A 16092-nucleotide genomic window follows, 5' to 3' on the forward strand; every position below is an offset into this window, starting at 1 on the left:
ATACATCCCAAAGGATAGAAGAACAAAGGGGGTAACACATAGATAAATGTTATAAACAGTGTTATGATACTTTTACATATATGCAAATAGTCAATTTTTGAAATATTAACTGAGATAGTGATATTATCACCAAGGTAGTATTAATGTTTAGACTATATTTCTGATCTTGTTGCCTACCTAAAGTTCAGCTATTTTATACTATAAAGGGTCAAAGCAAAGGACTTTGAGATCTAAGCCAGAAACCCAATACCATCAGAACTGAAAAGTGTTTTCTTGAAATACTAGTGTTAGCAATAAACCTTTAGAATCCAGTGGCTTCTTCAGATACAATTACTGTTAGGTGGCAACTCCTCTAAGATAAACATTGCATTAATGTGCATATCTTAACCCCCAGGGTTTAAAGTAACAAAAGGAAGTAGGAATGGAAAGGACATTGGATGCATGCTGATTTGCATGTTTGGGGGATTAATAAAAATTGAGGTCAGCAGGGGTCCCAGGATGCAGGACAGATCAAGGAAGGAAGCACACCATGGAGGTTGTGTTCCTTTCCTACTGACAACAAGATGAGCAACTGGAGAGGAAGGTGGCTCTTCTGTTTAGTGCTTTCTGTAGTTCTTCTCTGTCTGAATGGTTGGCTTGTGGCTGATCACTTCTTTTATTTCATTCATCAGAGAGGAAAATTCCACTTTAATGTTGCTCAATATGATAAAAAGTAGCATCTGTAGCACCATGCCTCATACATAGTAGGGCTGACTGACTGAAAATCAGACTAGTGTCTCATGTCAGTAGAGTGTCTGGAACATTCAGTTCCTTGGACAAATTTAGGCTTGCAGCACTTAATCTGTTGTTTGAAATTGTGTCTGTCAAATTGTATTAATGAAATCTCATTGTATTTCTAAATAAGAACAGGCTAAATAGGAATGCATTTTTAATTACCTAGGGTTCAGGAAAATTGACTATAGTGGAAAGAGCTCTGGACTTGGAGAAATTTGAAAGTTACCTGGGAGTATTTTTCAAGAAACAGATTTACAGATATAGAAAACAAACTTATGGTTACCAAAGGGGAAATGAGGGGGAAGGATAAATTAGGAGTTTGGGATTAACAGATACACACATAAAAACAGAAAATAACCTGTAATGGAAAAAAATCGGAAAAAGAATATATATATGTATAACTGAATCACTCAGCTGTACACCAGAAACTAACAAAACACTGTAAATTAACTATACTTCAAAAAAAATTAAATTCCCAGGTACTTCCTCTCCTAGTTGTCAACAAGGACATATCAGAATCTCCAAGGCAGACAATATGTAGTTGAAAAAAAGCTGCTCTTGCAATTGGGATTTTCTGTTCCCTGCTTTCTGTTCTCTTTACCTCCTGAGTTTGAAAAATCAGCAGAGATGTTGATCTCCAAGGGCCTATCTGTTAAATTCTATGGTTTTGCTAGTAAAAATTCTACTACCTAGTGATGATTTGCTTCCCAGAATTTATCGATACTTATCTCCTTCCCTGAGGCTTGTTTAGTATGTGGATATATTCCCTCAGGTTATGGGCCTTAATTTTAAACTCTGGAATTGTAAAATAGAGGTAGTGGATTAAATGAAAATTACTTTCTTTTTCTCTGTTTTGTTTTTGTTGGGCTAGCATTCAACATCTTGGATCAGAGACCTTTAGAGATATGGGCTTTCTTGATCTTTAGAAGTAGAACATCTGCTGTTGAAACTCTGGATAAGTCTTATTGTACTGGTAGAAACAGTCACTCTGGCATATAATAAGCACTCAAGAAATGGTTGTTCCAACAAAGTACCTGTATGGCTTTAATAAAAAACATTGTAAGAAAATATTGACTAAAAGTAACTTTAAATACTATCTGATTTGTATTTTGACTCTTGGAATAAAGAATCAGACTTTTTCCTAGTTATATTTTAATTCTTTTTGAACAAATATAAATTGGGTGACTTAGGGTCTCCTAATGAGGTAGAAACAATCCTTCTAAACAGAAGTTATTTTTATTCTAATCAGTTGTTTGTGATTATCTATTATGGTCATTTGAGTGACAAGGGAGCTTTTATTCATCAGTCCATGGTAGAAAGTCAAGTTCAATCCCAAATTTGTAAATTCCTAGTCAGATATCTTATTATTTAAAGCCCTTGGAATCATCTCAATGTGCTGTGCACAAAGTTGCCACTCAGATATATTAATCATTATGGTTTAAAAAGTAAAATACGTTCTTATCATAAGAATAATAGAAGTTTATATTATAAGGAATTATATTGAGAAGGAAAACATGAAAGTTACCTATAATTCCATCTGTGATGAGCATTGTGGAAAATTTGTGTGTGTTGCTGAAAACAATTTAATATTCACTTATGCTGATGAAGGGTTTTTAAAATCTGGTGAAATTGTTCTTATTTAAAATAAACTATCTGAATAATTTTCAGTCATCCTCTTTAAACCCTCTTCATTTGTAACCCCCATACTCCTAGTCTGGGGCGGTGATACATGGCTTCATTTCTTTAGGAAATATGTATAGTCACTCAACAAACATCATCAACTGTTTCCTACAAAAGATCTTCTCAAACTGACTCCTCTTCTTCCATGGATTAGACAGAGAATCCCCTACCTCTCTTTTGCTAAGACTTGTAAAACAAAAGGGTATGTCCTTGGGCAACTCTTGTCAGATATATTCTTTTCAAAGTTCTTTAATATTTTGATCATTGCTACTATCAAAATACTTTTTTTCCCTTGTTATTTTTGTTTGGAAAAATGTGTTTTATTTGTAAAAGTGTCTTATTTATCTGTTTGTCACAATTAAAATATTGAAATTACTTGCCTACCCAACTCTTACTAAGTCAACAATAACTTAAATGCTGATTTTTCTGTTAGTGCATGTAGTTCAATCTCACTAAGACATAATTTCGATGCCATGTCATCTGTTTTTAGAGATCCCGGGTTCTCAGAACAGGATACCTAGTAAACCTTATTAACGTCATCTTGTTTGAATTTTGTCTCTTATGGGGTTCTGGGGATGAAATGAATTGTCTCAAAGTGTCAAAATCTGGCTGAGCTGGTTGGAGTCCACTTTGGACTAATCTCTTATAAGAAGTTAGCATCTTAGGTGTGATTCTTAATGTCCATTAAACTTGCAGCATTGCAGGCTGTACTTTATACCAGTAGCCAGGTGTGGGCAGTGATACAGGGCTTGGGAAATCTCTCTTACCGGCCCAGGGATCCAAGGCATTCAGTGCAAAACCTGGCCAGCAGCCCGAGTGAGTAGGAGCCATGTGACTCTGGTGAGTTGGAGTGTGCAATTGCCTCCTGCTTCAGAGCTACCTGATCCGAATACTAAGCAGAGCGAGTGCCGGGCTGAGTGTAAGACACTGAAGACACTGCAGAGAAGGGTGCTTATTCCAGAGGCATTACAGAACATGGAGATTAAAGACCAGGGAGCCCAAATGGAGCCGCTGCTGCCTACGGTAAGAGACAACCTGCTGTCACGTAGATTAACAGCGTTTGCAGCAAAACCTGTCAGGCAAGCGATCTGCTTAGCTAGGTTCAGCGAGTGTACTTTTGGGGTGGTGGATAGCTCCCATGACATATGGACAGGGGTCTCCTCCCATCTCAGGTGACTGAAATGCATAAGGCAAAGCACATGATTTTTTTTCCTGCTCAATATGGATGCACTACGGTGATGAAATGTCTCATGCTTGCTGCTGTTTGAAGAGATGGCTAGGTTTAGCAGCAGGGGCAGCTGTGTGTCTCTTTCCCTGTCTGTTACTGCCTGTCTCTCTGTTAGGCTATGCAGTCAAGCCCCTGCAAAGCAGCTCCCTTTTTATCATGTTCCTTCTGTGATAAATTTCCTCCCCATGCCTAATCCCCCTTACAGTGAGGTAAGGGAATCTGCTGCTGTTGTAGCTCTAGAGATTTAGTCTGCAGAAACGAGGGGAAAGGAGAACAGAAGGATCCTGTGTGTGTGAGAGTGTGTGTGTGTGTGTGTGTGTGCGCACGCTGTCAGTCTCAAAGGAAAATGTGTCATGGTTCACATACAAAGAAGGTATGCATTTTGGAGGAGAGGGGTTCAGGCATACGATTCAGATTTGAATAGCTGAAATGTTCCTGAATTGTCATTTGGAAATAGCCTGTTTATCTTTGGGTAAGCTGCCCCCCTAGCTGATTCTTGGGTGAGTAGTTGATTTGCCTCTCCTCTCCACGATCTCTGGCTGGCTCACAGACTTTGTAGATCTTCAGGAAACATCTTTCTCAGCCTAGAGCAGCTAATGTTGCTGTGTTCAGGGGAAAAAAGAAAACAACCACCACAGTGTTTTCTTGACGCAACAGAGATGCCAAATGTTAGCTTCCAGCCATCTATCAGGGTTATCAGCTCAGGACAACAGAAATCTCTCTGCACCAAACCAGGCCAAGGGGCTGTTCTCAGCTTTCTGTTACTCAGGTTGGTGACCCACCTTGCAAGCTAAGGACTGGCAGCAAGCTAGCTGTCCATTTCCAAGTTCATTCCTAGGCTTTGAAAACATCTTTCAATCAAATGATTCCCCGGGGGGGGGGGTGAGCAAATTCTGGGCCACTGTATTTTTAGGGCCTTACCTCTCCTGCCGGGCTCAAAATCTGCAAAAGATTCCAGTTTGCATCCCAGAATTGGCTGTGGCTACTGAGCATGCCCAGTTCTCCTAAGGATGCCAGACTTGGGCAGGGAGGGAGCAGGGAGATGAGAATAATGCAGGAGTCACCACCAAGAATGGAGCCTAATAAAAGGCAGGGGCACTGTCAGAGAGGGGAAAAAAAGGAAAGCATGCCAATTAGCGTGCCTGCTTAAAAACAGAGACATTTCTTTACAGATCAAGGTGGAGTTATTTTACAAAAACTAGAGTAAAACATTTGTCTCTGTTCCTAAACTTGAATAGATAGATAAAGTAGGATTCTGTAGGTACTCAGAATAAAGGATATCAAGACTGCCAGAAAGTATTGTTCTTTAAATGAGAGAGATGATTATACACAAGAATTGGGGAATGGAGATTTGGGGAAGATTAAGATACAGGGGAAAAAAACCCTTTTTTAAAATGGGGAAGGCGTTTGGAAGTTGTCCTAGAAAAGTAAGGTGAAGTCAGTTTGATATAGTGTATGAATTGTCACTTGGAAATAGTTAAAGGGGTTAGGACCAAATGAGGATTAACTAGAGAACTTTAGAAAAGGGTGACATTACTAGGGTGGGAATAAAAGTTCGGCTAGGAAAGATGGTCTACAGTAAGTTGGATGGACATTTCTGAAGAGTTGAAAGTTTGCATTTCCTGTGGATAATGGCCAGTACAAAACAGCTACATAATTTAATGGCAAGAGAGTACCATGTTAGCAGTTCATTATAAGAAAAATAAGCCTGAGAGGCTAGAAAGGATGTTGAATTATTGGCCTACTTTTATACTTGTAATAGTATTTTCAACTTTCCCTAATTGCTTTTATGGCCTTTTTTTCTTCTCAAAAAATCATGTTGAGTAAAGCAGATTTTATTATTTTAGTTTTAAAAATGAAGAATTGAGGCACAGGGAGTTTTGCATAACATGTCAAGGGTCACACTGTGATGAAGCCAGAACTAGAATATAGGTCTTCTAAAACTAGTTCAGAAAAAAAAAGCAGTATTTTTTTTTTATATTACATTATTAACCAGGCTTATCATAATCAGATCCTGGACTGGAATTTTTATGCTTGGAAGAGAAAGGAAGAAATAGTTTGGGGCTCTGTTTCAGAAAATTAATCAGATGGCTGCAAATAATTATGTGAGAGGCAATATGACATAGTATTTTAAAACATAGTCCAGTAGGTCCCAGCCCTGCTATTTACATGCTGTATGATCTTGGGAAAATGATAAGCCTTAGTTTCTTCAACTGAAAAATGGGAAGGGAAATAGTGCTTATCTCCTGTGTTTTGTGGTGGGTAATGAAATGACCTGTGCTACCTGATACTTAGTAAGAGCTCAATAAAAAGTAGCTGCTGTTATCACTGTTGATGGACATTAAGGTGAATTCTAGGTCTCAGGCTTCTGTGAAAGATGACTTGTCAGTACTATCTGCTAAGAAGGAAAAGCGGGGAAATGGGACACTGGAAAACACTGTACAGTGGATGTGGAAGGGGAGATGTTTAGTTATAGCTATGGAAACTCTGCAGTATGGTTGGAAAGTCATTTAGAAAGGTATTAAAAGCCAAGAATGGATATGGGACAGAAGCGGTCAGAGGTAGGTAGATAGAGAAGTAAGACAGAAAGAGAAATCATGAGAATGGACAAGTAAGCCAAATGAGTGAATGTATTAATTCTGATTCAAGTGAAAGGGTGAAACAGAATCTTTTTAAGGCTCTAGGGTTTAGCTTAATTTAGTGTATATATAAGAAACATATTCAGAGTTTGTGTGGAGGAGGCTCTGACATGGTCCCTTTTTCTCTCAGTCCTTTTTAGGGAGCCTCAGAGGTAAATTCCTTTTGCTGGACAAGGCATCATTGCATTTGTAGGCCCTAGTCGCTCTAAGGTTTAGGACATTCAGCTCTTCTAGGACAAAATTATAGTCTGGTTTTGATAGCACCTGATCGTTATGTCTGAAGCAATACAACAAGCTGTTCATATGATTCATTCATTTATTAAATGCCTACTGTTGGCCAAACATGTTCTTGGTGAGGGAGAACAGCAATGAACAAGACAGACAAAAGCTCTGTCTATGTGGACCTCACAATCTAGCTAATCTAGGGATAGGGCTCCATTTAATTTATCGAGAGGCTGCTGTCTTCTCTTCAAATACTTAATCATTATTATAAACTCTTTGAGATGGGTATATATGGAGACTATATGTAATAGTAATGATGGTGTTATTACTTCAGTAAGGATGGAATTAATCTTTTACAAGTATGAAGCCAGGAATTTAGAATATTGCATATGACTTCAAATTTTCTGTTGACATTTGCTTCTAGGAGTAAGTAATCTGACAATTTTTTAAATTACCCGATCATGAAAGAGGCTTTTAGAAGACTATTTTTATAACAAATATTTCTATCTCATACTGTTTAATCTTGGGTGATATCTACTGGTCCATGTTGGATTCCTTCTAAAATTCAGATGTCCTAAAAGGAACTTATTTTAAGTTGAACTTACTTTAAAACTGCCTTGGAACTAGAGTAAAGATCACTTTTGAAAGATAACATAGTATAGGGTAGATAGTAGAATTTAGTACCTTTGAAAATGCTAATTCCAGATTTCTGAATGGCCCAGTTTATTGTTTTATTTGTGAAAAAAGAGGTATGGAAAATTTTCAGTATTATTAAATTAAAGAAAATGGAACTCAAAGTACCAAAAGAGCACATATTGTTGACTAAGCACATGTTGACTAATCATATTGATTATTTCTATTTTATTGTAATTTAGATTATAAAATGAATTTAAAGAAAACATACTCATTACACATGGTGATACATAGGCAGCAAAATACAGTATAAAAAAATCAATTCTCATATCTACTTTCATGACTTGAAGTGTTATTCCATAATGGTGAGTAAATATAGAAATAAAAGACATATATTGGATGGTAAGACTGGTAAATGAGTGGTAGAATCTAAAAGCCTTTAAATATTAATTTTATGATGAAAATATTGGGGTCATGTAAGGAAGTGGGATAGTTTATGATGGAGAGTTAGAAGATATCTGGACCAAGGTCTAGAACTCATGTAATCAGGAAACATGGCCAGAAAAATAATCACACTTCCAAATGTATCATTTCTTTCTAACCTTGGAATGGTAATTGTTTCAGAAGTTTAAACTGGGTATTGATAGACTACAGTGCATTGCAAGATGCTTCAAGTGAATGGAGAAATGTAGGTGCCACTCTCAACCCATTTCTCTGTGTAGAGAAACTGCCAGTCTTCCCTTCTCATACCTCATAGAACACGTGACACTGGATCATTTGCTTTTCTATGAAGATACTACTTTCAATCTATATGGTAAATATTAGTCAAGTTTTATTTACCTTAGATAAAAGTAAATTAAAGTGCTAATATTTTCTCCCACTTTAAGGGGTTGTTTCAGATCCTCCTTGGGGTGTGTTGCTCTTTAGAAAAAGGGAGTAACTAGTATATACAGCATCTATTTTGTGCAATCGTATATGTTTGGTCAGAGAAGGACTGTAGTGATCAATTGGAAACTAGATTTTAGACAAATTCAATTTACAGATGATGAAACTGAAATCAGAGATAAAGGCATGTATTTGAGGGCATGCATCGATACTAGATAATGGCAGAGCTTGGTCTAGAGTCCTCATTTCTTCCTTCCTAGTTCTTCATTCTTTCCACTATTATAAAGTTCTATTCTAGCATTAACAACTGAGTGCCAAATTAAAATGACGATGGTAATTAGACAGTCTTTGTGAAGCAATAATAGGTGTTGTCTCAGGTTTGTGCTAAGCACAACATCTCTAGTCTTTATGATAATCCTGAAAGGATGCTAATGTTATCTAGCTTTACAGATAGGAAACTGATGCTTATAGGGTTGAATAAGTTATGCAGGTTCATGTAAGTAATAAGTACTGAGCCAGGATTTTAAACTATTGCATCTAACTAAAAAGTGACTCAATTTTTTTAAATTAAAACCGATTAAAAAATAAAAAGGAATTCCATTATAAATGGGCTTTCACATCTACCTTTTCAAAAATGAAAGTACTGTTAAACAAGGTGCTATAAAATGTAAGGCATTGTCAGCCACACATTGCATGATTCTATTTATTGAAGTGTCCGGAGTAGGCGAATTCTTAGAGACTAAAGTAGGTTAATGGTTGCCAGGGCTTGGGGTGTAGGGGAGAATTGAGAGTGACTGCTAACAGCTATGGGGTTTCTTTTTGGAGTGATGGAAATGTTTTGGAATTAGATAATGGTAATGGTTGTACAACATTGTGAAAGTACTAAACACCATAAATTATACACTGCAAAATGGTGAATTTTATGTAAAAAATGCAAAAAAGTAAGTTACTGTTTGACCATTATCACTAACAAAGAGAAAGTTGAAGATCTAAACAATGCTTGTATCATTCATATTTATATAAATCAAGAAGAGGGCAAATAAAATATTCATAAAAATTAAAAATAAACACACACACACACACACACACACCCCGGACGGTCTCTACCACAAAATTTATTCATAATGCTGAGATTTGACAGGGTTTCAGCAAACTATTTGTCTACCTAGGTCTTTTGAAATACATCTTCAAAGCTGAGTTAAAAGAGTATATGGCATGTACTATGTATAAGAGAGGAAGAGAACTATTTAACTTGGGTCAAATTGTTATTTATTCCCCAAATCACATTCTTAAATTTCTTTTGTTACACTTTAAACTTTAACGTAAGGAAAATCAAATCAACTAAACTTCTAAGAAACTATTCTTTTTTCCCATTAAAGCTCCCTTTGTGTTACTAACATTTTTTTGAGGTCATTGTTGGTTTAGTGTTAGAAAGTGTTATGTTACTTATGGTATAGTATGTCAAACTACAAAGAAAACATTATTAACCATTTATATTGATTTTTATAGTATGTTTCTTCCAAGATCTTATGATGCTTAAGCAGGTTTTTTTTACATGTTATAAAACATACATATATAATGTATAAACATATATAATTTACATATCATAAAATTCTCCCATAGTAAGTGTACAGTGACTTTCAGTAAATTTACAGAGCTGTGCAACCATGCTACAATCTATTTTAGAGCATTTCGTTGCCCCTAAAAGTTTCCTGCAGTCAGTTTGTTAGCACCACTTCCAGCTGTAGCAATGATTGATCTACTTTCTGCTGATTTGCTTTTTGTCTCTTATAAATTTGCCTTTTCTGGACATTTCATTGAAATGGAATAATACAATAGACAGACTTTTGCACCTTGGTTTCTTTCCCTCAAATGTATTTGAGGTCTATCCATTGTTGTAATGTGTATCAGAAGTCTGTTCTTTCTATTACTAGAAAGCAGTGCATTGTATTACTGATATTTTGTTTATTGATAGTTTATGGTCATTTATATGGTTTCTAACTTTTAGCTGTTATAAATAATGCTGCTAGAAATTTTCATGTATATGTCCCCAAGTGGATATAGATTTACATTTCTCTTGGGTCGAGTCCTATAAGTGGAACTACTGGATCATATAGTAAACTTGTATTTAATGTTTAAAGAAATTGCCGGACTTTTTTCAATGAGATTGTGCCATTTTACGATTATTTGTACAGTAACATAAGGGTTTGGTTTCTCCACATTTTTGCCATATTTGATATTGTCTTTTTTTTTTTTTGAATATCTATTCTAGTAAGTGCCAAGTAGCATGCTGTTGTGATTTTGATTTGCACTTCATAATGACAAATTATCTTAACCCTTTGGGGTTGCTATAACGAAATATCATAGACTGAGTGGTTTATTAACAACAGAAATTTATTTGGCTTAGTTCTGGAGGCTGGGAAGTCCGAGATCAAGAATTAGCGAATTGGTATTTGGTGAGAGCCCTTTTCTGGTTCATAGGTGATGGTCTTGTGGCTATGTTCTCACATGTGGAGGGGGATGGGACTTCTCTGGGCCTCTTTTTATAGGGGATTAGTACTCTTGTAAAAGACCTAATCACCTCCCAAAGGCCCCACCTTCTAATATCATCACATCAGAGATTAGGTTTCAACATACAAATTTTGGGAGAACACAGTCTATAGCACTATAGCACTAACTTTTCATGTACTTATTAGCCATTTGTATATTTTCTTTGATGAAATGTCTGTTAAAATATTAGCCCATTTTCAGATTGGTTATTTATCATCTCATTGACTTGTAAGAGTTTTAAAAAAATTCAATTTGGATACAAGTTCCTTGTCAGAAATATGATTTGCAATGTTTTCTCACTGTATGGCCTCGTCTTTTAACTTTTTTAATGGTGATTTTTTTTTTTTTTCAAATGGAAGCACTGGGAATTGAACCCAGGACCTCATGCATGCTAAACATGTACTCTACCACTGAGTTATACCCACCATTACCCCAATTAATGATTTTTGAAACACAAAGGTTTTTAATTTTGATGTGAAATTTATCAACTTTTTCTTTTATTAATTGTGCTTTTGATGTTGAAGTTAAGCACTCTGCCTAGACCAAAGTCACAAAGACTTTTTCCTGCATTTTTTTCTGAAAGTTTTATATTTTCAGCTTTTATACGTAGACCAATGATCAATTCTGAGTTAATTTTTGTGTATGGTGTGAGGTAGGATTCTAAATTCTTTTTTGTTTTTGTTTTTGCTTTTGTTTTGTTTGTTTTTTTAAATATAGATATCCAATTGCCCCATCACCATTTGTTGAAAAGATCACCTTTCTCCATTGAATTTTCTTGGCAGCTTTGTTGAAACTAAATCAGCTATAAATATAAGGTTATTTTTTTGGATGCTGAATTCTGTTCTGTTGATTTCTATACATATCCTTAGCCTAATACCACACTGTCTGATTATTGAGACTTTATAGTAAAATTTGAAATCAAGTAGTGTAAATCCTTCAACTTTGTTCTTCTCTTTCAAGTTATTTTGGCTATTCTAGGTCCTTTACATTTCCATAAAAACTTTAGGAGCTGCTTATTGATTGCTATGAAAATCGTGGAAGGGTCTTAGTAAGAATTGCTTTGAATTTATAGATCAGTTGGTGGGGGGGAATAGCCATCTTAACAATACTGAGTCTTTGAAACATGTATGTGAGCTGTCTCTCCATGTATTTAGATCTTTAGTCTCTTGTGGCAGTGTTTTCTAGTTTTGTTTGTTTTAGTGAGGACTTCTACGCATTATATCAAGAATGACCTGAAAATTCCTGAAGTGCCATTTGTATAGAAGTTTCTATATTAAGCTTAGGCCAAATTCCAAGTAGTTCAGAACTCCAGAGGTTTTCTCAGAGGATGACAATGGAGTTTAATCTACAAACTGAGTGGGATGGAATGAGGTAATATTATAGCCAAGGACTGTGTATAGTTTTGAGTTAGAGATAAAGTCCTTATATCAGTATTATCAAAACTTCCTTATTCATGTGATAATTATGCCCCAAGGATCTAATAAACAAGTTTTTTTAAGAAAAATTTCCCCATTTCATGTTGAAAGTGTTAGGTTGCTGGAGTGTCTACAACATTTATTTGTACTTCTGCTTCTTCTTGCTTATCCTGATAAATCAAAAAATTATTTAGAGAGGCTGTTGCTTCCTAATGACTGTTTTTTTCTTTTTGACTAATGAGGGTTTGAAATAAAAGATGATGACCTAGTCAAATTCCAGAAAGCAAGTGCCATAAAAAGTAGTTAGGTATATTACAACTACTGTAAGACATAGCTTTGCTTATGAAGCACATATAATTACTGTTAGATTCATACTACTTTCATAAATACAGTGGTGATTTTCTGTTGCTATTTAAACTGCTCTGGTAATAAGACTATTCAAACTCTTTCTGATATGCTCAGAAGCAGAATATTGTTAAAAAATGGAAAAATATGTAAATAGTGAGACATAGACTGAATAGATAATGTGATTTGTTATTTGAGTGCATGCTATGCACTTTGTGTTTTATTAACAGTTAACTTCATAGTATAAATGCCTATCAAAATTGATATATAATTTTGCAAAGCACTTCTACTAGATACAAAATTTTACTATTTTTTCCTAAACAAAGAGGTTATTGAAAACATTAAACTGAATAACTGCTTGCATCAGAATCATAAGGTCTCATTAAAAAAAAAAATGCAAGGTGAAATTGATATAACATTGTAAACCGACTGTATTTCAATAAAGAAATATATATATATATACACAAAAAAATGCAAGTTCTGGACCTTACTCAAGTTTCTAGGCTTAGAATATCAAGGAAGTGCTGTGAATAACAAGCAATTTAAAGAACTCTCTAGATGATTCTTATATATATATTGAAGTTTGAGAATTTTTACCTTAAAAATTAACAAAGTAAGAAAATTATAGTATGTCTTTAAATTCTTTTTGCTGTCAAAATGCTAGGAGACCAATTTAGCAATAAAATAAAGAGAACTATATTTTATAAATCATAATGGGTTAGAAAATTAAGTGCTTACTGCTCATTTTACTCTTTAACATTTATTACATATTACATATCACTTTGCAACTTATGTATGTATATAAAACTAATTTTACTTATATATAAATACACAACATGTAACTGATTTCCTCTATTAGAGTGCTAGATTCTTAAAAGTAGAGTCTATTTCAGATAGTTCTGTGCTGCTCTCACATAGCCAAGTGCATGAGAGTCCTTAAATGTATCATGGGTGATAAATTAGGCAGAAACACTGGTAGACATCAACTGTGAGCTTGAACTTGTCAAGTCAGACAGTTCTAACAGTTCCAATAGTAGGTATGCCAGCTTTGGCAAGTTACCTAGTGGTTCAAAGCCTCACTTTTCTTATCTATAAAATAGGAATGATAATAATAGTATCTACCTCACAAGTTTGTGAGAATCAATGAATTATGTACATGTTATGTACACATGCATTTATATATATGTTTTACCTTTTGGAATAATTGCAAAATTAATAGTTATTGTTTTTTTATGGGCTTAATATTTTCCCTTCTGATTGAAAATAATTCCATCAAATATTTAAAAAACCCAATATGCATAATTCAGTCATTGATTCAATAATGCTTCTTCAATAATTTGATTTATACATTTGGCGGTAATAAGATGTATGCCAATAATATAATCTGTTAGGTATAGTAAAATATATTTTTCCTAATTATAAAATTAATACTTCAAATTTTTTAAGGTAGCTTAGAAAGCATCAAATAGTAAATATAAAAGAAAACATTCATTTTGCTATTTTTTAGCTGTTCATTTTGAGATAATTTTGCACCTAAAGAATAACTGCAAAAGTAGTACAAAGAGTTCCCATGTATACCTTTCATCCACTTTGCCATGTTAACATCTTACATAACTGTAGTTAGTTATCAAATCCAGGATATTAACATTGATGCAATTCTATTAATTAAACCAAATATTTATTAGGATATCACCAGTTTTTCCACTGGCATTCTTTTTCTGTTCTAGGATTCCATTTTGTGTTTAGATATCATGTCTCTTTAATCATCTCCAATTTATGAGTTACTTGATCTTGACTTATCTTTCATGACTTTGACACTCTTGAGGTGCACAGATTAGATTTTTTTTTTTTTGGATTATCTCTCAATTTGTGTTTGTCTGAGGTTCTCATAATTAAATTGAGGTTATGCATTTTTTGGTCAAGAATACCACTGAAATGATGATCCCTTCTCAGTGCATCAAATCAGGGGATAAATGATGTCTTATTTCTGGGGATGTTAATCCTGATTATGGAGGTGTATGTTGGGTTCCCCACAGTAAAGTTGAAAATTTACCCTTTGCAGTAGTATCTTAGGGGAGATAATTTGAGAGGGTGCAAGCATCTTGTTTCTTTTCAAACTTTTGCCTACTAATTTTAGCATTTATCTGTGAATATTTCCTGCTTATTACCTATTTATCACTGTGGTATTTGCTTAATGATAACTTGCTTTTTCTCTCATTCTCTCTGCATTTAGAAACTAGGTTTTTTTTTCTGTAGGGAAGAGTTGTCACTTCTCCATTTATTTATTTATTCAATTTCTTTTTTCAGTATGGACGCAAGGATATTTATTTTATTTTGTAAGCCATACTCCAATACTCTTAGTACTTATTTTGGTGCTCAAATGATTTAAGCTTTGGACATTTGGAACTCCTTTCAGGTGGCTCTCATTCTTTCAATATGCTCCCATTCTTTTTTGAGCACTTTCTTAGTATCTGGTGCCACAAGATTTTCCAGGATAATCTTGTATTTTTCCTGCCTCAGTTCTGGAATCAATTATTTCTTTTAAGGAGCTACTAGGCTAAGTTTTGAGACTATTTATAAACATTGCCAAAATTTCTTTCAAAAAGATTGTATAACCAGTTTTCACTTTCACATGAAGCTTCATCGGAGTTTTAAAAACTTTGACAATTGGTCTGGTAAACATTTTACTAACACTTTGGTATTCCAACTTTCTTTACCATTAGGTAGTGTTTCTCTATGGAGTAGGCTTTTTTTTTTTTTTTTTTAAATCACAGTTCAGAAGAAACATTGAACTATTTGAAAAATTCCATAGTTTAGTTCACCTTGCTCAAGGCATTGCTGAAATGCTGTATAAGATGGTTACTAACGTCTCTTTTATACATGGCACCACAGTGAAAGTCTGAACCTCAAGCCCCATCATTACAGATCAAAACTAGATGCTGTTTTGGTCGTGAGAGTGTTCAGTCCTTGAATGAATGAGATAGTTTCTCTCCTTCCTTGAAAACCACAGACATTATTTAAGAAAAAATTTTTTTTTAAGAATTAAGTTGAGATTAGTCCAGTTAATAAGGTGTTTCAGTGTCTTATCCTTTTCCCTAGCCTTACTGTTTATTAGTCTATGATAGGCTAGATATAGACAATCAGATTTTATTTGCTGTATTAAGATGATTCTTACAAATAGTACTTTCATCTTTATCACTCCTTATTAATCCTTTATCAGTCCTTCAGACTATCATTCTTATTTGAGCCATCCAGGATGTTTCATGTTACCAAAACCAGGTTGAAGAAGTAGCTGAAGATCCTGGTACATGACAAGTTTGACAAAAGTAAAATTTCTAGGCCTTCTATATGTTGTTACTTAAATAAAACATGATGTTTTGGGCCCTGCTCAAATTCTCTGATATAATAATTCTTTTTTTATCTTTATGTGGTTTGAAAAAATAATTTTTAAGATCTGGGATTAGGATTAATCTGTTTTAAATCAAGTAATTTAGTAACAATTATACAACAGTAATTGTTGTACATTTGTCCTGGCGTTGGAAAATACTACTTTCTATTAAAGTTTTTTAACATAAACATCTGTTATGAATGGTTATCGTAAAAGCTAAACAATAAACAATGCATGAACATCAGTTTTCCTAGTCTGATATTAGAAGCTGTTTAGTTACCAGTACCAGTCTAATAAAAGAAGCTGGAATCTCCACTACAGAGCACTTCTGTA

General features: G+C 34.5%; 1 protein-coding gene across 1 annotated transcript in view; it reads left to right on the forward strand.

The window, feature by feature from the left end:
* Positions 1 to 3243: 3243 nt before the first annotated feature.
* The window catches only part of SLC4A10 (solute carrier family 4 member 10), a 250903-nt gene continuing 238054 nt past the window's right edge, over positions 3244 to 16092 (forward strand). The window contains exon 1 of the mRNA XM_064484852.1: positions 3244 to 3477. Coding sequence (XP_064340922.1) covers positions 3430 to 3477 — 48 coding nt within the window. The 5' untranslated portion in view covers positions 3244 to 3429. The remainder of the gene's footprint in view (positions 3478 to 16092) is intronic.

This window comes from Camelus dromedarius, chromosome 4 (assembly GCF_036321535.1).
Source record: "Camelus dromedarius isolate mCamDro1 chromosome 4, mCamDro1.pat, whole genome shotgun sequence".
Taxonomy (NCBI): Eukaryota; Metazoa; Chordata; class Mammalia; order Artiodactyla; family Camelidae; genus Camelus; species Camelus dromedarius.